The 18,962-nt window shown below is 49.4% G+C and overlaps 4 protein-coding genes across 6 annotated transcripts; 2 read left to right on the forward strand and 2 right to left on the reverse strand.

Annotated features, from left to right (window-relative positions):
* The first annotated feature begins 24 nt into the window (after positions 1-24).
* BUD31 (BUD31 homolog) lies at positions 25-2,547 on the forward strand. Its single transcript, XM_068423807.1, has 5 exons — positions 25-278; positions 672-852; positions 1,383-1,505; positions 1,745-1,911; positions 2,261-2,547. The coding sequence occupies exons 2-5, from the start codon at positions 759-761 to the stop codon at positions 2,309-2,311; spliced, it is 435 nt and encodes a 144-aa protein (XP_068279908.1). The 5' UTR covers positions 25-278; positions 672-758; the 3' UTR covers positions 2,312-2,547.
* Positions 2,548-2,988: 441 nt separating this feature from the next.
* PTCD1 (pentatricopeptide repeat domain 1) lies at positions 2,989-7,763 on the reverse strand. The gene is made up of 8 exons (XM_068423802.1): positions 7,213-7,763; positions 6,556-6,696; positions 6,130-6,348; positions 5,529-5,630; positions 4,423-5,181; positions 4,075-4,191; positions 3,554-3,736; positions 2,989-3,330 (listed from the first exon to the last, which is right to left on the reverse strand). The coding sequence occupies exons 1-8, from the start codon at positions 7,672-7,674 to the stop codon at positions 3,145-3,147; spliced, it is 2,169 nt and encodes a 722-aa protein (XP_068279903.1). The 5' UTR covers positions 7,675-7,763; the 3' UTR covers positions 2,989-3,144.
* A 207-nt stretch (positions 7,764-7,970) lies between these two features.
* On the forward strand, positions 7,971-14,995 carry CPSF4 (cleavage and polyadenylation specific factor 4). 2 transcript variants are annotated; one of them, XM_068423804.1, is made up of 9 exons: positions 7,971-8,170; positions 9,137-9,187; positions 9,696-9,848; positions 10,638-10,733; positions 10,886-10,979; positions 11,445-11,517; positions 12,401-12,493; positions 13,833-13,947; positions 14,101-14,995. In XM_068423804.1, exons 1-8 carry the CDS (start codon positions 8,068-8,070, stop codon positions 13,899-13,901), a joined length of 732 nt encoding a protein of 243 aa, XP_068279905.1. In that variant the 5' UTR covers positions 7,971-8,067; the 3' UTR covers positions 13,902-13,947; positions 14,101-14,995. The 2 variants fall into 2 exon arrangements, with proteins under 2 accessions (XP_068279905.1, XP_068279904.1); XM_068423803.1 differs by having other exon boundaries at positions 13,833-14,995.
* A 1,195-nt stretch (positions 14,996-16,190) lies between these two features.
* Positions 16,191-18,527, reverse strand: ATP5MF (ATP synthase membrane subunit f). 2 transcript variants are annotated; one of them, XM_068423809.1, is made up of 4 exons: positions 18,422-18,527; positions 17,993-18,100; positions 16,705-16,821; positions 16,191-16,341 (listed from the first exon to the last, which is right to left on the reverse strand). In XM_068423809.1, exons 1-4 carry the CDS (start codon positions 18,510-18,512, stop codon positions 16,313-16,315), a joined length of 345 nt encoding a protein of 114 aa, XP_068279910.1. In that variant the 5' UTR covers positions 18,513-18,527; the 3' UTR covers positions 16,191-16,312. The 2 variants fall into 2 exon arrangements, with proteins under 2 accessions (XP_068279910.1, XP_068279911.1); XM_068423810.1 differs by lacking the exon at positions 18,422-18,527 and adding an exon at positions 18,201-18,294.
* Between the last annotated feature and the right edge of the window lie 435 nt (positions 18,528-18,962).

Genomic DNA, 18,962 nt, shown 5'->3' on the forward strand with positions numbered 1-18,962 from the left:
CCCGCCCCGTCACCGCGGCCCGCGAGGCCCCCGCCGCGGGGCTGCCCTCAGCGCTGCCGCTCCCGCCGCCCCTCCGGTTCCCCCTCCCCCCGCCGCAAGGGACAGCGAGGCCGCTTTCCCTCCCGGCGCACCGCTCTCTCCGCCCTGCCCCGGCCGAGGCGGGGGCGAGCACGGCGGGAAGGGTTTCCTTCAGGCACCGCGGCGGGCAGCCCAGCGGGGCGGGGCCACGAGGTGCGAGAGGCCCCGCGGGTGACGGCGGCGGCGGCGCCCCCCGGCCGGTGAGTATGAGCGGGGCCTCGGCCTCGGCCTCCCCCCCCCCCCCCCCCCCCCCCCCCCCCCCAGCTTCGCCGCCAGCACGGGCCGGGCCCGGCGAGTCCCGGGGGCCGCACTGCGGGTGTTGGGGCCGGGCCGGGTTTTGGGTCGGAGCTGGCGGAAGTTGTTGGTTCAGGGCAGCTCGGGGGAGGGGGGGCGGCTGTCGGCTCCCTTCGCTGAGGAGAAAAATGGTTTATTGGGTGCAGCGCCCAGCCAGGGGCCGCGTTGGGCGGGATTTTACCTCTGTCACGAGCTCCATAAAGCTCATTTTTATCATCGAAGTGGAAAATGGCAAAGGGGGCACAGAAATCGTAGGAGAAATGTCTCTAACAACTGTTTTCCTTTCGGTTTTTTTTCAGTGGTTCTCAGGACTTTGAAGCACCCGCACATTTGAGTGCCGGCAAACCCTCGTTCCCTCACCTTTCGCCTTCCTCGTTCCCGAGACGATGCCCAAAGTGAAGAGGAGCAGGAAGCCTCCCCCGGATGGCTGGGAGCTGATTGAGCCAACGCTGGATGAGCTGGATCAGAAGATGAGAGAAGGTAAGCGGCAGAGCTGGGCATTCTCAGGGACGTGTCCCTGAAACGAGCTAATCCTTCAGTGCTGCAGGAGGCCCAGCTGTGCACCTCTGCCTCCCAGTGATGCTGCAGACTGAGACTGGGCCGGTACTGGTTGCTGTTCTCTGCATGTACCCCGGTTACAGAGCACAGTGGTTTGGTGTAGAGCTGTTTTAGGGCACACCATAGTCGAGCCCTGGCTGAAGCTCACTGGTGTGCATGGAGGGACTGGTAGTTCTCATCCGTGCTGTTGCGCTGGTCTAACAAGCCAGGGCAGCCACGCAGTCACCTGCCACCCCAGTGCGGGTCACTGTCATTCTGTTTTCATTTCCTAAAGGAGCTGTTCCGGGTCAGGTCCCTTTCGTTTGAATCTTCTCCCATTAAGCTTGGTCTTTTCTCTCTAATGTATTAAAGTTATGAATGTTCTTGGAATGGTTTATTGCAAAGCGAGTAAGGAAATAAGCTGGTCACCTGAAACGATCAGCTGAAACATGGTGTTTTGTGTTCCCTCCCAGCGGAGACTGAGCCTCACGAAGGGAAGAGGAAAGTGGAATCCCTTTGGCCTATCTTCAGAATTCATCACCAGAAAACACGTTACATCTTTGATCTCTTCTATAAAAGAAAAGCTATCAGCAGAGGTGAGGAACGCAAATGCTTTACCCTGGGCAGAGGAAAACAGAAGGGAGTAAGATGTCTGCCTGCGGATGCACCTGAGCTGGGGCATTGGTGGGAAGGGTCAGGTTTCTGGGGGGGGAAGATGGAGGGAAGGCTGGCAGCTGCCTGGCTTTAGCTGCTAGTTACTACAGCTAGTAAGTCCTGATAGCGAGTCTTTAACACTTCCCGGGAGCTACCTGTGATGGTGTCTGCTCCTCTACAGAGCTCTACGAGTACTGCATCAAGGAAGGATATGCTGATAAAAACCTGATTGCAAAGTGGAAGAAACAGGGTTACGAGAACCTCTGCTGCCTGCGGTGTATCCAGACGCGGGACACCAACTTCGGAACCAACTGCATCTGCAGGGTCCCCAAAAGCAAGCTGGAAGTGGTAAGAGTTTTCAGCTTCTTCCTCTACTTGTCTGGACCCTTGCAGTACCTGGTCTAACTCCTCCCAGGTCAGGGACAGCAGAGGAGGTAGTGCTGTTCTTCTGGGTAATGTCCTCTAGTTCTAACATTTTTCTGTCTCTGCTGGTAGAGTTGGTATCTAGTTGGTTCTGAAGTTACTGTCAGCTTTGGCATGCAGTTGTTTAAAGTTGTTAAAGTATGGCAAACAACAGAAAACTAGACGGTGGGAACCCTTCCCACACAGACCCATTCTCTGCCTTGGGGCCCAAGCCTGCTGGTCTGTCTGCTCACCGTAGCTTGGCTGAAATACCCTCCTCGTGTTTCTTTTCCAGGGGAGAATCATTGAATGCACTCACTGCGGATGCAGAGGCTGTTCTGGGTGAAGCCTTTAGCCATAAGACTACTTTTTGAACTCTGAGGGATATCATCCTACGCAATGGACTATTAGTGCAGTTATAGCTGCCTTCTGTGATTGGGTATTTCTGTATAGCAATTAAAACTGCAACATATTAATCTGGATCACATATAAAATGGTGGTTGTTTTGGGGTAGGTTTTGTGTAGCCATTTATTTTAAAATAAAGTCTGCCCTCCTGAGAGTGGTGCGATCTTCTGGCAAAACATTTCTGTGCTCCTCTTCTCCTGTTGGATGTGTTTTGGTTGGTTTGTGTGAAGGTTGCTCTATGTACTGCGAGGTATTCTAAATGCGGGTTGTTTTTAATCAGCTCTTATTCCTCTTTCTCAACTAACTGAATTTAAAAGGCTGTGTGGAAATGAAATAATACAGTTCTCAAAACTCCAGGCTGATTTAAGCTCTCCCCTGATTTTGTGTGGTAGAAGGAAGCTAAATTTCACTAGATCTAAGAATGCCAGCAGTCTACAGACACTTACAGGTCACACGTTAAGTGCCCAGGTACACAGAGAACACAGGAAAGAGATAAAACTAGCACTGAGCTAAACCGCTCTGAAATCTGATTTTGCTTCTCCCTTGTTTAGCACAGGTTTTGTTAAACTACAGCCTGTCTAATCCTCTGCAGTTTAAGGAAATTCACTGAAAATGTATTTGCTTCTCCTTAAAACAAAGGACAAGTATTTTATTATGCAGTTACATGATCTGGGGTTCATGGAAATACAAAGCAGCTTCACTACAAGACAGTTTAAGGGAGCAAATTTCAAGTTCTTCCAGCACAAGGAAGATGCGGGACCTCAGCGTCCTGCTCACTGCTGGTTCTGCCCTGGCTGCTCCTGCCCAGCCTCATCTGTGTTGTCATCTACCCCACGTTTCGCTGTTCTGTATTTTTCCCAGGGGTGGGGGGTCTCCTCTCCTGCCATGACTTTTAACCACCGATAGTAGTAGCCACGGAAACCATCAATTTTCTCCAGGTATGGGTTCTTTGACTTATACTGCAAACAGAAACCCAACAAAACAAGTTTCCATTAGAAGAGAGCTCACTTCAGTACCACCGTGCAATAGCTACAAGCTGCTACTAGAGAAACAGTGATCAAGTAGCTGTCAGCCAGATCAGACAAACCCAAAGCAAAAAGGCTTAGGCAGACATGTACTTTCCTCTCCCTCACTGGTGTCCATCGTGATTCCTTCACGCCCTGACCAGGGGTGGCTACTCACCCTGTCAAATTTCGGAGGGTACCGTGCTGCGAACTCCAGCTGGCGTATGATGACTTCGTTGGGAGGCACCTGGTTATTCCTCATGTCTCGCAGGATCTCTGTGAGGTAACTGTAATCCAGCTGCCTCACAGCAGCACCAATGAGGGTGCTGTAGATATATTTGTTGGGAGTTACTCCAGACCTCTGGAAACAACAAACGCTACAGTTAAACTCGTTTATCTGCTGACTAGCGCAGGGCTCCTACAAGGAAAAGGCACACAGGCACTTCTTGCACAAGGAGCAAGGTTCTTGCTCCGTAACCCATGTAGAAGCTTCTACAGTGCCAGCACACCCCTTCCCGTGAGCCCTCTCCTAGCCTAGTGCAGGTATAGGACAGACCACCTTAGCTGGCACCTACTTGAGAGCTGCATGTTTTTGGAGTGAGAACACAACGACCAGAAACCTCAGCGGGTCTTTTTAGAAGCATTAACGCTTGTTTGCCTCTTCCTGCAGCTCGAACCTCAAACAGCAGCGTTTATTACCTTCAAATCTGAGAGTAACTGCAGTCCATCCTTCTCTCGGTGGCAAGCAATTGCCAAGTTACAAAACGTCTGGAGGTTAGGTGAGAGTCCCCTCTTCACGAGAGCTGGCAGCACGCTCTGCAAGATACAAGTGTTGACATCAGTTTCCAGAAAGTCTCACTGGCACTTCCCAGAGCTGAAGGTGCTACAGCAGAATCCGTAACTCCTTAGAGCTTATCCTGAGCAGTGGTTTGTGGAAAACAGCGTGAGATTCCCAGTTTCTCTTGCAGATAGAGAAACAGGTCTCACAGTGAAACGTGGGCCTGAGACAAGGAGGTGGTAACAGGGCTAGTTCTGAGTTTTTCTCACCTTTGCTCCTTCCAGGTCTCCCTGTTTACTTTTCTGCCTTATTAAAGTGTTAAAGAAGGTCACATCTACTTTCACTTTATGCTCATCTACGAGTGCCAGCAAAGAGGACTCTGAGGGGCTTTGGGGTTCCACCAGCTCAGCCAGTAACGTAAATGTTTTAATGTTGGGTTCTGCATTGTCCTCTTTCATTTTATTCAAGAAGCCCTCCACATCTCCCATCAAAGCCAGTCTATCGGACGGCGTGGCCACTGTCCCCAGGGAAACCACGGCTGCGTCAGGCATCCGGGAATCCAGCAAGTTGGGCAGGTTGCAGAAACGTTGCTTCTGGCTTAGGCGTGCTTGTTCCTGCTCCATCTTGTTCTGGCCTCTCCTCACCAGCGCTCCCGCACTGCTGTGAGCTACGCTGGGGCTGCTGGGAGCAGCTGGTTCTGTTTCAGCCCGATTCACATCTTTATTTTGTTGCCGGATCAGTTCTTCAGGCTGCACCGAACTCTCCTGAAATAACTGCTTTTCCATTGCTTCCACATCCAGCTGGACAGCAGCTGCACTCTCTGATCCCTTCTTCCTCTGACTTGTCACCTTTTTCTTCTGCCTCCCGGATGCAAGCCTCAGCTGAGGTGAGTTCTCGTGGGTGGGTCTGAGCAGGAGGTCAGAAGCCACGACCGGATCGCCTATTCCACAGTCTCTCGCAGCACGCAGCATCAAATTGTAAGTGTGGCTGTTGGCCTTGATTCCTAGTTTAGCCATTTGTTTCCAAACCTGAGAAGGGGAAGATAAACACCAGATGTACGTGATACTAAGTAACAGGAGCATTTCTGGCAGGTGGTAAGCGTATATACGGTGCCCACTGTTACTGTATCTACTTGCAGAAAAGCAGCAAGTTTACACCATGAGGAGGTGAGATGCCCCTGGACAGCGAACAGCCACCTCGAGCCAGGACAGTCCTGCAAGATCATCCAGGGCGGTTTACCAGTGTACAAGATGTCCTGGTGGAAGTCTAGTTTCCAGAACTCATAGGAGGAGCTGAACTCCTATTTCATCAGCTCTGAGCAACCTGTGTTCAAGTGATGCCCTTTTTCCTCCCCACGTAGTATACGAAGACAAACCTGCAAGGCGTATCGGAAGCCATTTTCACTGTCCTTTATGCAGCTCATGAGAAGGAAGCTGAAAGTCTCGGCCGTGAGAACATGACCCTTGTGCACAATTTCCTAAAAGAGCAGAGAGAGCATTAAACTTCCCAGTTACCCAGTCTGTGAAGCTCAATACAGCTGTTGTCTTCTGGGGATACAGCAGCACCAAAGCACAGGGTGAACTCCTGGTGCTGCGAGCAGAATGATTGCTTCAGGAGAAAAAGAGCCCTTCTGAGAAGAGCTGCTGTAAGAGCTTTAAAAGGAACTAGATATCGGTATATGGGTCTTCAAAATGAGGGATGGAGACAGACACAGTAGCTGTGAACCACCCAAAACACACCTGACCAGAGTTTTAAAGCCACCCTCTAAGGCTGTAGCTGCCTTTTTTTTATGTACTTAATGTTTGGTATGTAGCAAGACGGTTTCATTGTATGAAACCAAGGATCAATGAAATACAAACACGTGATCTGTCATCACCTCTGCTGGAAATAAAATAAGGAAGTCTATGCAATATGGCAACTTCCAAGAGGTTTAACCAGAGCAGACTACACTTAACATGAGAAAAGTCAATCTTTACCTTCAGTACATCAAAGCACATCCTGAGGTCTGAGCAGAGGGCACAGACCTTCAGCAGCGCGTGGTAGGTGATCAGGTTCAGCTCTTCATTTTTGCTCTTCAGCTGCTGCCGTAACTTGAGAGCGCTCTGCAGGCCCGAGTCTTTCCACGGCGATTCGGCACAGGCGTTGAACAGGGCTGTGTAAGTGGCCTCGGTGGGAGTTAAGCCTCGTTTTTTCATCTGAGGGAAGAGAAGAAGAATTGGAACTGGCTTTTTAGGAAAGGGCTTCTAGGATTTCATAACTTGTTTTTAAGAGTTTCAGGCTAAAAAGATGCAAACACTAACTCAGAGGCGTTTTGGAGACAAAGTAACGTGACCAAATGCTTGAAACAGTTTTAGCTTAGAAAACCTGATGAAGGTTTGTGAGAGGAGAGAAGGTAAACCTACATCATTGTAGAGCCTGAAGGCCTTTTTCACGTAGCCAACCCTGCCACAGCCACCAATTAGAACGGTGTAATTGCTTTCTTCTGGCTGCACGCGCTCTTCCTTCAGCATCTGCACCTCAAACAGCTCCAGAGCCTCCGCCAGCTGCAGGGAAGAGGAAAATCCATATTGAGGCAGCAACAGAATCGATTACAATGGATATTAATATACACAGCTGTGGGCAGGTTCTGGTGGAAGTCCTACAGAGCACAGGATTCCTCACAAATTCTTTTTTTACTTCTTTCTGTAAAGATACTAAGTGATAGGAAGATACAGATGGGACAAAGCTTGCAGGGGTTTGGGATGAGAAGTGGTGGCAGGCAAATATCAAAGTCAGGACTGCCAGAGGGGACGGCAGCCTGACTGGATGGAGACAGGGTTGAGGAATGGCTGAATTTGTAGAAAAAGTAACTGTCTGGACACCCTCGAAAATGATGAGTTAACTCCGCTCCTATTTTCAGAGGGAAAGCTGGCATAGGAAGGTGCAGTCACCTGCCCAGCACCATAATCCAGGTACTGCAAACAGAAGCAGAGTACATCGTTTCATCCCAACAAGGCTGTGCTGTTTCTCAGTGATCAAATGCTACTGAAGACCAAATAAGCGAAGAGCTGAGAACAAACCTTGTCATCTTTGATGAGGGCCTTGCATCTGAGGAAGTACCAGTACGGGGTGTTCTTAGGACCGCGCCGAGGTTTTCTCTCCGGATCTTCCTCTCCTTCTTCTTGAAGCTTTAAATTCTGAAAGCGTGATGTGGTTTTGTGATAATATTTTCTAGAAGAAAATTTATTAGACAGCGTCCCGAACTCCACGCCTTCATCATCCTCCTCCTCCTCCCCAGCAGCTTCAGCGTAGCTGCCAGCATCGATCTTTCTCAGGTCGCTACCGGGCAGCTCGCAGGACGCCTGTGACGAGCTGAACGGCCTCCGGCCCGGCAGCGGGCCCTGCCCTGGGGCCCGGAGCAGGCGGGGCGCCCTCCCGGCCTGCTCGGGGGCTGCCCACCGCCCCCGCGGGACAGCGGCGGGGGCCCACCGGCACCGCCAGGCCAGCGGCCCCAGGGGGACGAGGAGCCGCAAGGGCCCCATGATGTGCCCGTAGCCACCGGGAGGGCGCGGCTCCGGCGGCAGCGGAGCGGGCACTAGCCCCGGACCCGCACCGGCCCCGCTCCGCTCGCCTCAGCCACGGCGCGTGCGCGGGCGGAAGGGGCGGGAGCGGAGCCGAGCGACGCGCTCTGATTGGCGGAGGTGTGCGCGGTGCCCGCTGGGCGGCGGGGTCGGAGGTGACTCCCGGCATTCCGCGGGCGGGCGGCGCGGGGCGGCGGGTGCTGCCGCCGCCGCCGCCTTCCCCCTCCTCAGGCGCTGCCGGCGCGGAGCGGAGCGGGCCGGGCCGGGCCAGCCCGGGCCCGCCCGCCCGCCGCCACTACTGCCGCCACCATACCGCCCCTTCCTTCCCGCTGCCGCCGGCCCCCAGCCGCCACCATGCAGGAGCTCATCGCCAGCGTGGACCACATCAAGTTCGACCTGGAGCTGGCTGTGGAGCAGCAGCTGGGGGCGCAGCCGCTGCCCTTCCCCGGAATGGACAGTGCGTGCGGGCACCGGGCGCTGCGCGGCTCCCTCCTCCCCGGGGTGCTCGGGGCCGGCCCTCGTCCCCTGTCCCCGGCGCCGTCCGCGGGGCTGGGGCCGCGTCTGGGCTCCCGCCCGGGTTGGGCTGGTGGAGGGGGGGGGGTGTGAGGGAAGGGGGTTACCGGAGGTCTGAGCGCCTTGCTCAGGTCTTATCCTCAGATCCACCCAACTTCTGCTTTCTCTGAGAAGTTTCTGTCTTAATCCAGATGTTTTTCTTTCCTACTTAGTGAAAGCTGTATTTAGTACTCAGCCAGGCTGGAAAATGCAAGTTGAGGCATTATCATAAATAAACATCACTTCTCTGCACAGTACTTTGTTATTTTTTTTCATTGCCTTTTGATAGAGGAGGCATTTTGATGGCAGGGAGACTTTGTCTTCAGGTATATCCATGGCCTAGTCTCTAAGCCTTTTCCTCCAGTCTGATAAAATGACACAGGTGGTCTCAGGAGACTCGTAGTTTGATGAAATTTTCTGGCTGGGCTACTAAACTTGTGTTTTAATTGCCTCGAATGTTGTGGTTCCTGTTGGTCAGGATCAGCAAGGGAAAACACACTAATGGTTGTTTCAGGCTGTTCTGGTCAAAACTATAAGACTGTCGTTGCCAGGACTGTAAATACAGGGTTCCCTGACATGAGTGACTTAACAGCAGAGGAAAACCCAGTCAATAAAACCTAAATATCTGAAAAGCAAAACAAGCACCACCAAACCTCTGCAAATTCCCCTTGGTGTCCCCCAGGAAGAACACAGATATTTGTGGAGGCCAGACTAGAACAAGGAACTTATGTGGGAAAGTAAATTCCCCAAATCAGAACGCTGCTTTTCTTTTGATGTTGAGGACCAGATCGTCCTTCTGGGGAAGGAAATATTTCAAAAGTTGCCACAAACCTTTGTTAAAATTAATTCTGTTTCTTTGTTCTCTCCACAGAATCAGGAGCAGCGGTCTGTGAATTTTTTTTAAAAGCGGCCTGTGGAAAAGGCAAGTAATATTTCCAATACAATTATACTCATGAGGGTGAAGGGAGGAAACTAAATTTTCTAGCCCTGTTTACAGTACTCTTCTTTTTTGTAAACATGAGATAATCCAGATAGAGGATAAAAATGAAGGATGTTAAAATAACTGCAGCAGTTGTAAAATATGGTATTTTTTTTAAGGAGATGAGAGGTGAATAAGCAAAGCCACCAGTAAAGGAAGGCTTGAACATATCCCAAGCAGACCTTGCTGTGGATGTGACTTTATTAGTTGCTGCGGGTTGTGGTTGCCAGGATTAAGAGCTGGAGACGACGTTGCGTAGCTTGTTAGAGGGTAACATGAGACTTGTCCCAATGGGCCATTGCCATTAAAGGCTAAATTCATAAGAAAAAGTGATGTCTTCTGCAACCCTTCTTGCAGAGGGGAATGAAGTGTTGCTGTTGCCCTGTGCCTTCTTGTGCCGCAGATTTTAATGGTCCTTTTTTCCCCTTCTCCTTGCCCCACCCTTCTGCAGGAGGCATGTGCCCGTTCCGACACATCAGTGGGGAAAAGACAGTTGTTTGCAAACACTGGCTACGAGGACTGTGCAAAAAGGGAGACCAGTGCGAGTTTCTGCACGAGTACGACATGACCAAGATGCCTGAGTGTTACTTCTACTCCAAATTTGGTAAGGGGCATTGTAGCTCCTACTTAGCGTTCCTTGCTAGCATGGGAGCCTGGTGAAGAGGATCCTGGTACATCCCTCTCATCCGTCTTCAGAGCATTACAGTTCTGTGTCTGATGATATTGTTAGATTGTACTTTTTCAGATGTGCTTAGTCCTTCACCTTATTATCCCCCTCAATTTGTGACGTACTGTAGATGTCTCCTCTCTCAAGAGCTTGTCCCTTGCAGGAAGAGGGGGGAAGTTCAAGTTTTTACTGGGTTTTATGTCTTATGTTCTGTTTTGGGTATGAGATGAGCAGGTTGAGCAGTTGGTCTTTGCATGACGCTTATTTTGGGGAGTTGATAAGCAGCAGAGGGCATGGGGGTGCAAAACTTTTATGCACTTGCTTTCCAGCTCTGGAGATCTGGACATAATGAGGCAACGTGCTGTCAGAAACTTACAGTCTTGTAGGTTTCCTTGGATGGAGGTTAGTGCGCAATTTGTAGTTTCTCCACGCTTCTGGTGCACTAAATGTTTGGTTTTTGTTATCATGACTGCTCTTTTCAAATTTAGTTTCCACATTGTTTTTAAAAGCACACATAAATAATCCAGTCTGGTAGAACTTTACTCACCAGGGGTGAGTCCTTGGCGTTCTTCATCTAGGTTAAGGCAGGCAGTAAGACTGTTGTGCCTGAACTTACAAATGTTAGTAAGAGCTTTGTGGGAGCTACACGATCCAGGTAATGTTTTGGGAGTCGTTTGATCTTGAACCTGCCCGATTGACTAAGAAGTGTGTTTGCCTTTGGTACAGGGGAATGCAGTAACAAAGAATGTCCGTTCTTGCACATTGACCCGGAGTCTAAGATCAAAGACTGTCCCTGGTATGACAGAGGCTTCTGCAAACATGGTATGTATGTCGCACGGTTGCTGCTTCTGTGGCGATAAATCAAGGGTAGGGTGCTACTATTCTTTCTTTGCATGATCTGCATGTGTACCTGCTACTACTGAGTGCTGGGCTCCGTCTATGCGGAATGTGAACTACTGAGCTTTGTGTTGCAGGTCCCCTCTGCAGACACCGACACACTCGAAGAGTCATTTGTGTGAATTACCTAGTAGGATTCTGTCCAGAGGGGCCTACCTGTAAATTCATGCAGTGAGTATGCTTCCAGGCTTGTCCTGGAGTCTTGTCTTGCCCTTGTAATCTGGTATGTGTCAAAGGAGGGTGCTCCAGTGCTTCCCAATAGCTCTGGAGATGTGGCTGACGTTTAGTTTGTTGTACTGATTATGAGGATATGGGGCAGGGCCTCTTCAGGGAGTTACCAGTAAGACTCTGGAGTGGTGATGAGATGCCATCAGTGCAGTGGGATCACATGGGTTTATATTCCAGAAGACTTCACAGGTGGAGGGATATACTACCTACTGGATTGTCATTTTTGTATGTGTAATTGCTGAGCATCAGAATGCAAAGAGAAGTGGAGGGGGGGGGAGGTCTGTTTCCTGGGAGCCGAATTTCATTGGCTGAATGTTTGTTTTGATGTTTGGAGTTACTTGACTGAGCTGATGGAAAAACGTTGGCATATGATTTGAGAATCAATTTTCCTGTTTCCATCTAAACCAGCCCTCGGTTTGAACTGCCAATGGGAACCACAGAACAACCACCACTGCCTCAACCGACACAAACCCAGCAAAAGGTACACAATTCCCCTGCCTCCCCTACACGCCCACCCTCAAAGCATGTCCCACAGTGCTTTAGAAGAGAGTATATTGTCTAGCGGTCAAAACTGGACACATGGGCTCTTGGATCTGACTTGCTGGAAAGTCTTGGAAAAATACTCACTGAATGAGGGAAAACATGTCCTATTTTACAACAGGGTGTGATACTCTTTTGTAATTAAGAACTTGGAGATAAATCCTGATAAACCACAAAGGACTGTCCCTTCTCTCTCCTCCTCCCAGCCCTCTAATATCCACCATCTGGTCACAACGGCCTGCTGCTGCCTTCATCCTGGGACTGTGGTGTTCTGCTTTGTTCTGTTTCTCCCCTCGCCTTGGTTCATCTTTTCAGTCATTAGTGCTGTCCTCCAGCTCAGAGGCGGGCAGTGGCAGTTCTGTTACTTGGGGCACTGCCTGGCAGGGGGGTGCTGTGGAAGAACTAAGCACTGAGCAACCCTGAGTGCCATTACAGTGCTGAAAGTCCCACAATTGCTCCATCTTTACGTGGAGATCTAGTCACAGGACACTCCCTTAGAAGCACATCATGTGGTAGTGCAGCAATCTGCAGGTTTTTGTAATCTGCATGACATCTCTCAGTGATGGCAATGATATTTTAGCAGCCTAAACATACTCTCTAAATCTGCTTTCCAGAGAAAAGCAGGATCGCTGGGCTTTGTAAGCCTCAGTGCTTGATTTCTTCTCTCTGGTGCTCCAGCTGGCAGAGCACCTACACACAGATTTGGAGGAAAATTGATAATTTGATATATGGGGCGCTCTTTTCCCTTGTCAACAAACTAACAGCCATAAAGGTCTTTATCCTTGATGCACTTAACGAGTCAGAACTCTTCTCCTAACCAACAGAGGACACCCCAAGTCATCGGAGTCATGCAGTCTCAAAATAACAACACTGGGAACAGAGGACCCCGGCCGTTGGAGCAGGTCACCTGCTACAAGGTAATTCAGAGGGGAGGGATGAGGAGGGAAAGCAGAGGGTGCGAGACTGAAGAAGTAGAGTGCACATCACCTGGCCTGCATCACGCTGCTTTGCTGCTGGTTGCTTGTCATGGGCAAAGGAACAGACGTGGGGTGTTGGTCCTGCAAAAGGTTTTGTCACAGTGGGAGCAGGTGGACAAAATGCTCACTCTGCTCAACAGACGCTGCGTTTGGTGCGTGGATGCAGCTGTGGGAATGGGAATTAGCGTGGAGTTCTGACGTCTCTAGGTCACTGGTGTGCCAGCTCACGGGCTTGCTGTGACAATTAAGGCTGCTGTAGGACAGACTTTGCTCATCTGCTGATAAACAGGAAACCCTACCACAGTGACAGTTAAAGGAGACTGCCGAACTGTCCATTTCTAAACAAGAGTTATTATTAGTTTTGTCTCATGAGTTAATTTACTTATACTTGGTGATTGTAGAAAGCTTTTCTTCCCCCCTGTTAGCCTGGAAGGTCCTTGCAAGTAACAGAAATTCAATATGCAAAGGCCGTTCAGTATTTCAGCTGTAAATGCACTCTGTTGCCATCAAACCAAGGAATGAGCTGTTCACCTTGGTTGCTCATTGAGGAGCACCAGTAAAACTTCGACACAACTGAGTTTCCATCTCTGTTTATTTTTCCACAAAAGCCCAACCCTAGCCACTAGAAAAGGGCAAAGAATCTTCCTGTCCCATCAGCTTTGACAGTTACATCGTTGGATGTGCCAGCTTCTGTGCCACTGATGATTGGGTTAAAATTCTTGTGATTGGACAGGGATATGAAGTAGCTGAATCCATTTCACTGAAAACCTTGAATAGCTGCTTATTATTTTTGCTGCAAGTAAATTGCATATCTGGAGAATGCTGTTGCACAAGATACTGACATTTCTCTCTGGGCTTCAATAGCTTCAAGGTGCAAAGTCATGAATCTCTTGCTCAGATGCACTTTTCTCTGTCTAATTCAGGATAGCAGATCAGGAGAGTCCCCACAGATCTCTGGTGTGGTGCATTTCAGGTGGAGGAGTCTCGCAAGCCTCAAATGCTGAAACTCTCCTTGTGTGTCACAGCCCTGTGCCGAGAGCCCTCTCCTTTGTAGTGCGTTATAACAACATGGTGTCAGGTTGCTCCCAGCACAGAAGCAGCTTGTGCTCCAAGGAGTGGAAATAGCTCATAAATCTTGCCCCTTGTGACACCATGTTTCACTTCACCTGCTAAATGCTGCATGGAGAAGCTTCCAAATCGGAACAGTTGCTGGCTAAAAGGCAGCTAGGGGAAAAAAGCTGTAACTGTGTAATAATTCCTCTCTCTCTTTCTCTTTTAGTGTGGTGAAAAAGGTCATTATGCCAACAGATGCACCAAAGGACATCTGGCCTTTCTCAGTGGACAGTGAAAGAACAGAACGAAGAGTGCGAGGGAGCTGTTAACACTGAGAAAAGGTTTCTGCCTAGCACTATGTCTTGAACTATTAATCAGGTTGTTTTTTAATGCCATTACTGAAAGAACTGATCAGAGGCTGGCTGCTGCTAAGCAACATTTTTGTAATTGTCCACAACTTTTTTTTTTTTTATGTTTTAACCTTTTTAAAACAGATTTTGGCCTCCGCCTATTTTCATTGAGCCCTCCTGAAAGGTAGATCTGAAATCAAAGAGATACGCAAACCCCTCACCAGTGCAGCACTCTACGTAAACGCATCTTACTCCAGTGTTTCTTTAAAGTATTTTCCTTCTGCCACTTCTCTTTGGAGAACCTGCAGCGTTTCAGCCCTCCCTGTGGAAGCAGGAAGACTGACTGGGAAAACTAATGCTTGAAACGCCTTCCCTTCAGTGAGGAAGCAGGGATTCTGCTGTCCTGTAGCTCTTAAAAAGCAAAGTTGCATTCCCAGGTCCAGCCTGTTGTAGGCGGTAAGCTTGTCCTGGTGCTGACTTAAGGTATCATGTACATCAGGCTGTAAAACTCTCATCCACTGGCTTTGTTTCTGTGCTTCTTGCTATACTGAAGGCTAGAAATTAATCTTCTGGGTGAGAACCGATCAAGGGGAGAATCAACTGGCATCTCTGGTTAGCCGAACAATGAGGAACAATGATTGTAGGAAAACTGTGCCTGTGCTCATTTTCCATTTGCAAAAAGCAAGGAGGGAAATGCACGTGGCTTGAAGGGTAGAAGAGCCTTGTCTCAGCCCCACCACTGTCCGGCTCACACTGAGCAGGTATTTCCATAGCCTAGAGAAGACGAAGAAGTGGAGATGTATATTCTTATGGAACACTGCTTTTAAAAGTGGTAGAGCAGTCTTCTGAGAAGAAATTTGCAAGCCAAACCCCATTCATTTTGTGAGCAGTCTATTTCAAAAGGGCCAATGATAAAATGTGAATTAAAAAAAAAGAAAATTGCACCTACAATATGAGCCTTATTGATTCTAATCCATCTCTCATTTGCTGATTGCCTTTATACTTGGTTTTTATTGAAATGTACCGATGGAAAAAGCTGGATGTGAATTTTTTTTTTTTTTAAGAACAAAGTAATATGACTAGGTAAAGAGAAGTGACCGGAGCCTGTGTTTGTTTGAATGACTGTGGTTATTCCAATGAGGAGAGTCAGTCAGTCACAATGGAAGTTTCAAGTCCAAGTGTCTCTGGTATGACAGACCATCAGACACTCCTCGTAACACGTTGTGCCCTCAGAGGCTGAACAGAGGCCAGACTATGAGATGTGCTGTCTGTGGGTAACTAGGCACGTGGAAAGGGGACTAGAACACTTCACTGTCTGTCTGCCTTCCCTGTCTAGTTCAGGAGTTTACAGTCTGCACTACCTGAACAGATGTTTTCCAAAACAGAAAGCCCTCCTGTTACCGCTGAAGCTCCTGAGAGATACTTAATATCCCTTAACAAGTGGGTTTCATTCTCCCTTCTATTCAGAAGAGGATGGTGCAGTTCCCAGTGTCAGCAGGTAGTGGTGTGACTGGGATGCGCTTGCTTAGAGGGGGTGTGTGAGGAAGGTCATCAGCTGGGGCCAAACCCACAGCTGCCCTTTTACGCAGCATTTATGCACATAACATCCCGTTAAACTTCTCACCGCTGCATTTAAGTCAAGAAGCAAAGTTTTCCTTCAGTTTAACTTCACTGAGCTTTGTTATATTAAAGGTCTTTTAAGCTTAGACCCCTTCAGAATAACCTTCTAGCTTTTAGTAATGAAAGTAGGTAATGAAAGAGTTGATAGAAATGGGTTATCAGAGGTAAGAAGTATTAGCATCCTAGTGACAATGAGAGTTGCAGACCTTAAAGCTCAGCCAGTCTCATGTGAGGCAGCACTCTGCAACGATGGAGAGCTGCCCAAACACCTGCAGTCCCCGGGTGACAGCCTGACTGACAATCAGAAACATGTGGCCACACCAACATAGCTCAGATATTGTTTCAAATCAAAATAGCACATCCTTTCAGCTAGTCGTCCAACCTGTACATAAGGGCCATTTAGGCCATTAAGAAGCAATCCAATGCTTTTTACTTTTATCAAACAGTTAAATAGGAATAAATTGTAATAGTTTCCCCAGTTCATCATGCAACCCAAGTAGCAGATGCTTTCTGTGCTATATCTGAACTTATCCTTGAGGGGTGAAACTCTAGGAAGACAAACTCACCCACACAGGACAATTAACAAATCAGTGAAAGTGTCACCTCAGGAGGTGTAAAGTGTATGCACTTTATTATTGGTCATAATAGTACAGATTTTCATATGAAGAGCTTTGATGTCTTCCACCAGGATAACTGTTCCAGTCACCAGGCTGTTCAAGAGCTGTACCTCCCCGCTTCAGTGGTACTTCCTGTGGCGGTCGTGCTCTGTATCAAAGTAAAGCAAATTAATGTTACTGAATTCACAAGAAAAAAAAACACACCTGAAATTACAGGAAAGAAAGCACTCTAAAAAAATCTGAGTATGTAGTTCCTAAGTACTGTCAGGTCAGGCAGCAAGATCTATGCTTGCTTCATCACCAAGAAAATACTGGCCACCTGATAACTTACTAAAAGCATTCAAGTTATGGCTAAAAGAAGTCTGCTTGCCCACAGTCTCAGCTCAAGCAGCAATGGTTAGCACAGTCTTGGCTTTTATTTCTAGAAGCAGCAGCAGATTAATTGTTTTTATAGCCCCAAGTGATCTTCCAAGCTGCACTACACATACTCAGCCATACTGCTTTTACTTACTCAGGTGACTGTAGCTCCAGATGTAGCTGACAAGAACATAACCAGCAAGCACCATGGAGATACCGCTGATGCTCCCTTTCTTGACATTGATATATTTATTGTAGTATCTGTCGTAACCTGTGTAGGAGAAAAGTTGTTTTCACAGCAGCCAGATGAGTTGCGTATTTTTCTGTGTCAGAAAGAAGCAGCCCAGTCTCACAGAGCTTCAGGAAATTGTTTCTAATGAAACATTCGAGGGTCTTAGAAGCAAGTCAGAGAGAAGGCAACCCGTGTGTTAAGGAAGGTAAACTCAAGTTAACTAAGCCTTAAAAAAAAAAAAAAAAAGGAAAAGCCATTTATCATTTTTCCTTAAAGCTTATTGTGACTTTCATAAGCTCAAGCTGTCTAGTTCTTTAATACTAGTGTATGTATATTATGTAGACACATGCATTTGATCTTTTGTGTTTAAATCTACCTGAATGCCATATCTGTGTCTATAGCAAAGGGCATTGCTCAAAACTTTTGCCAAGTGATCTATAAAAGCCCCGTGTCCTTTCTTACCATCTTTAGGGATCAATTGCCTTTTTTTTTTTTTTTAATTTACCTGTGATGTTAGGAAACCTCAAGATTTTCAGGAGTCAGGAGTAAGGTCACCATGTTTCCTCTTTATACAAGAAGGAATAGTGAAAACAAAACTGGCAGATAAAGCCCATGCGAGAAACATTTACAGATGGGAGAGCCAGATGCTACAGGCAGCACTGTTGCAGCCTACAACTACCTGAAGGGAGGTTGTAGTGGAGTGGGAGTTGGCCTCTTCTCCCAGGCAACTGGTGATAGGACAAGAGGGGACAGCCTCAAGCTTCGCCAGGGGAGGTTCAGGTTGGCCATTAGGAAGCATTTCTTCTCAGCAAGGGTCATTAGCCCTTGGAAGGGGCTGCCCAGCGAGGTGGTGGAGTCACCATCTCTGGAGGGGTTTAAGAAAAGACTGGACATGGCACTTAGTGCCCTGGTCTAGTTGACAGGGTGGTGTCAGGGCAATGGTTGGACTCGATGATCCCAGAGGTCTCCTTCCAACCTGTTTGATTCTGTGATTCTGTTCTGGGAAAAGCAAAATCGCCCTGAAGCAGCCCCTGTACTGCCGGCTTCCCCCTGCCACCGCCAACAAACACTCCCGCAGCCAGAGATGCTGATGCCCTGAGCTGCCTAGCTCCCTCAGGGGAAGGGATTCACACCCTCCAGGTCTTTCCCGGCCGAGGGGGTGCGGAGCCGTTCCCGCAGGGCAGGCCCCCCCTTCCTCAGCCCCCCTCACCTCTTCGCAGGCCCCCCACGATGCCCCCGGGGGTGAAGTCTCTCATGGCCAGCCAGGTGGGCAGCTGGCCCAGCTTCACGTCCATCAGCTTCGTGTCCTTGAGGAGAACTGCGGCACAGAGAGAGAGAGAGAGAGAGCCCGGTCAGGGGGCAGAGGGGACGGGAGGGAGGGAGGGAGCCGCGGTCACCTTGGCTCCCGCCGCACTCACCCGGCGGCTGCGCCATCTTGCCGCTGCAGAGCGAGGCGGGAAGGGGCGGGAAGGGGCGGGGCGCTGAGGCTCACGGGAGGAAGGTCCGGCGGGAACCCGGATGTTGGGGCGGTGGGGACGGGCTGCCGCCATGTTGGGCGGGGCGCGCGGGCCCCCTCAGGACGGGCCCGCTGAGGAGCTGTTGGCCGCGGCGTCGGCTTGTCCCCGTCCCATCTGCTCACCGGGGGCGGTCGGTTCCCCTCCGGGGGCTGCACACGCTGCCTCAGTTGCCACAGACACTGCGTTGAGGCCTGTGTGGGGCCCTGCCAGCATGGTGGCCTGTCACAGGGCTGGGGGCACCCTGAGGGGTTTTCCTTCCCTGTCCCACTCCAGCAGGTCTCCTCAGAGGCCGGGCCCCTTTCCAGGAGATGCCGGCCCAGCAATGCCGGACGACTCGTCCCTGGTGTCCTCCAATGCCCCAGGGCAGGCCAGCACCTTGCACCGTCCCCACTGTACGTTGTGGGGTGTCCCCTGCTGGTGCTTGCCAGCGCTGCAGATTGTCAGAAAATAGCAGAGAGAGAAAAATCCACAGGCCTTCATCAGCGTCATCAGCTTTTTGGGGCTGCTGATGTCCCACAGATGAACATTTTCCAGTGTGTTCTGAAGAAGTTGCAACTCTTAGCGCTGTAAATATACATTCACAGATAGCGTATGCTGCAACATGCATGTAAATTTTTTATCATATCTTGTAAGAAGTGAGGGCTTCTCGGACCTCTTCCAGGG

The sequence above is a fragment of the Nyctibius grandis genome, chromosome Z, assembly GCF_013368605.1.
Source record: "Nyctibius grandis isolate bNycGra1 chromosome Z, bNycGra1.pri, whole genome shotgun sequence".
NCBI classification, from domain to species: domain Eukaryota; kingdom Metazoa; phylum Chordata; class Aves; order Nyctibiiformes; family Nyctibiidae; genus Nyctibius; species Nyctibius grandis.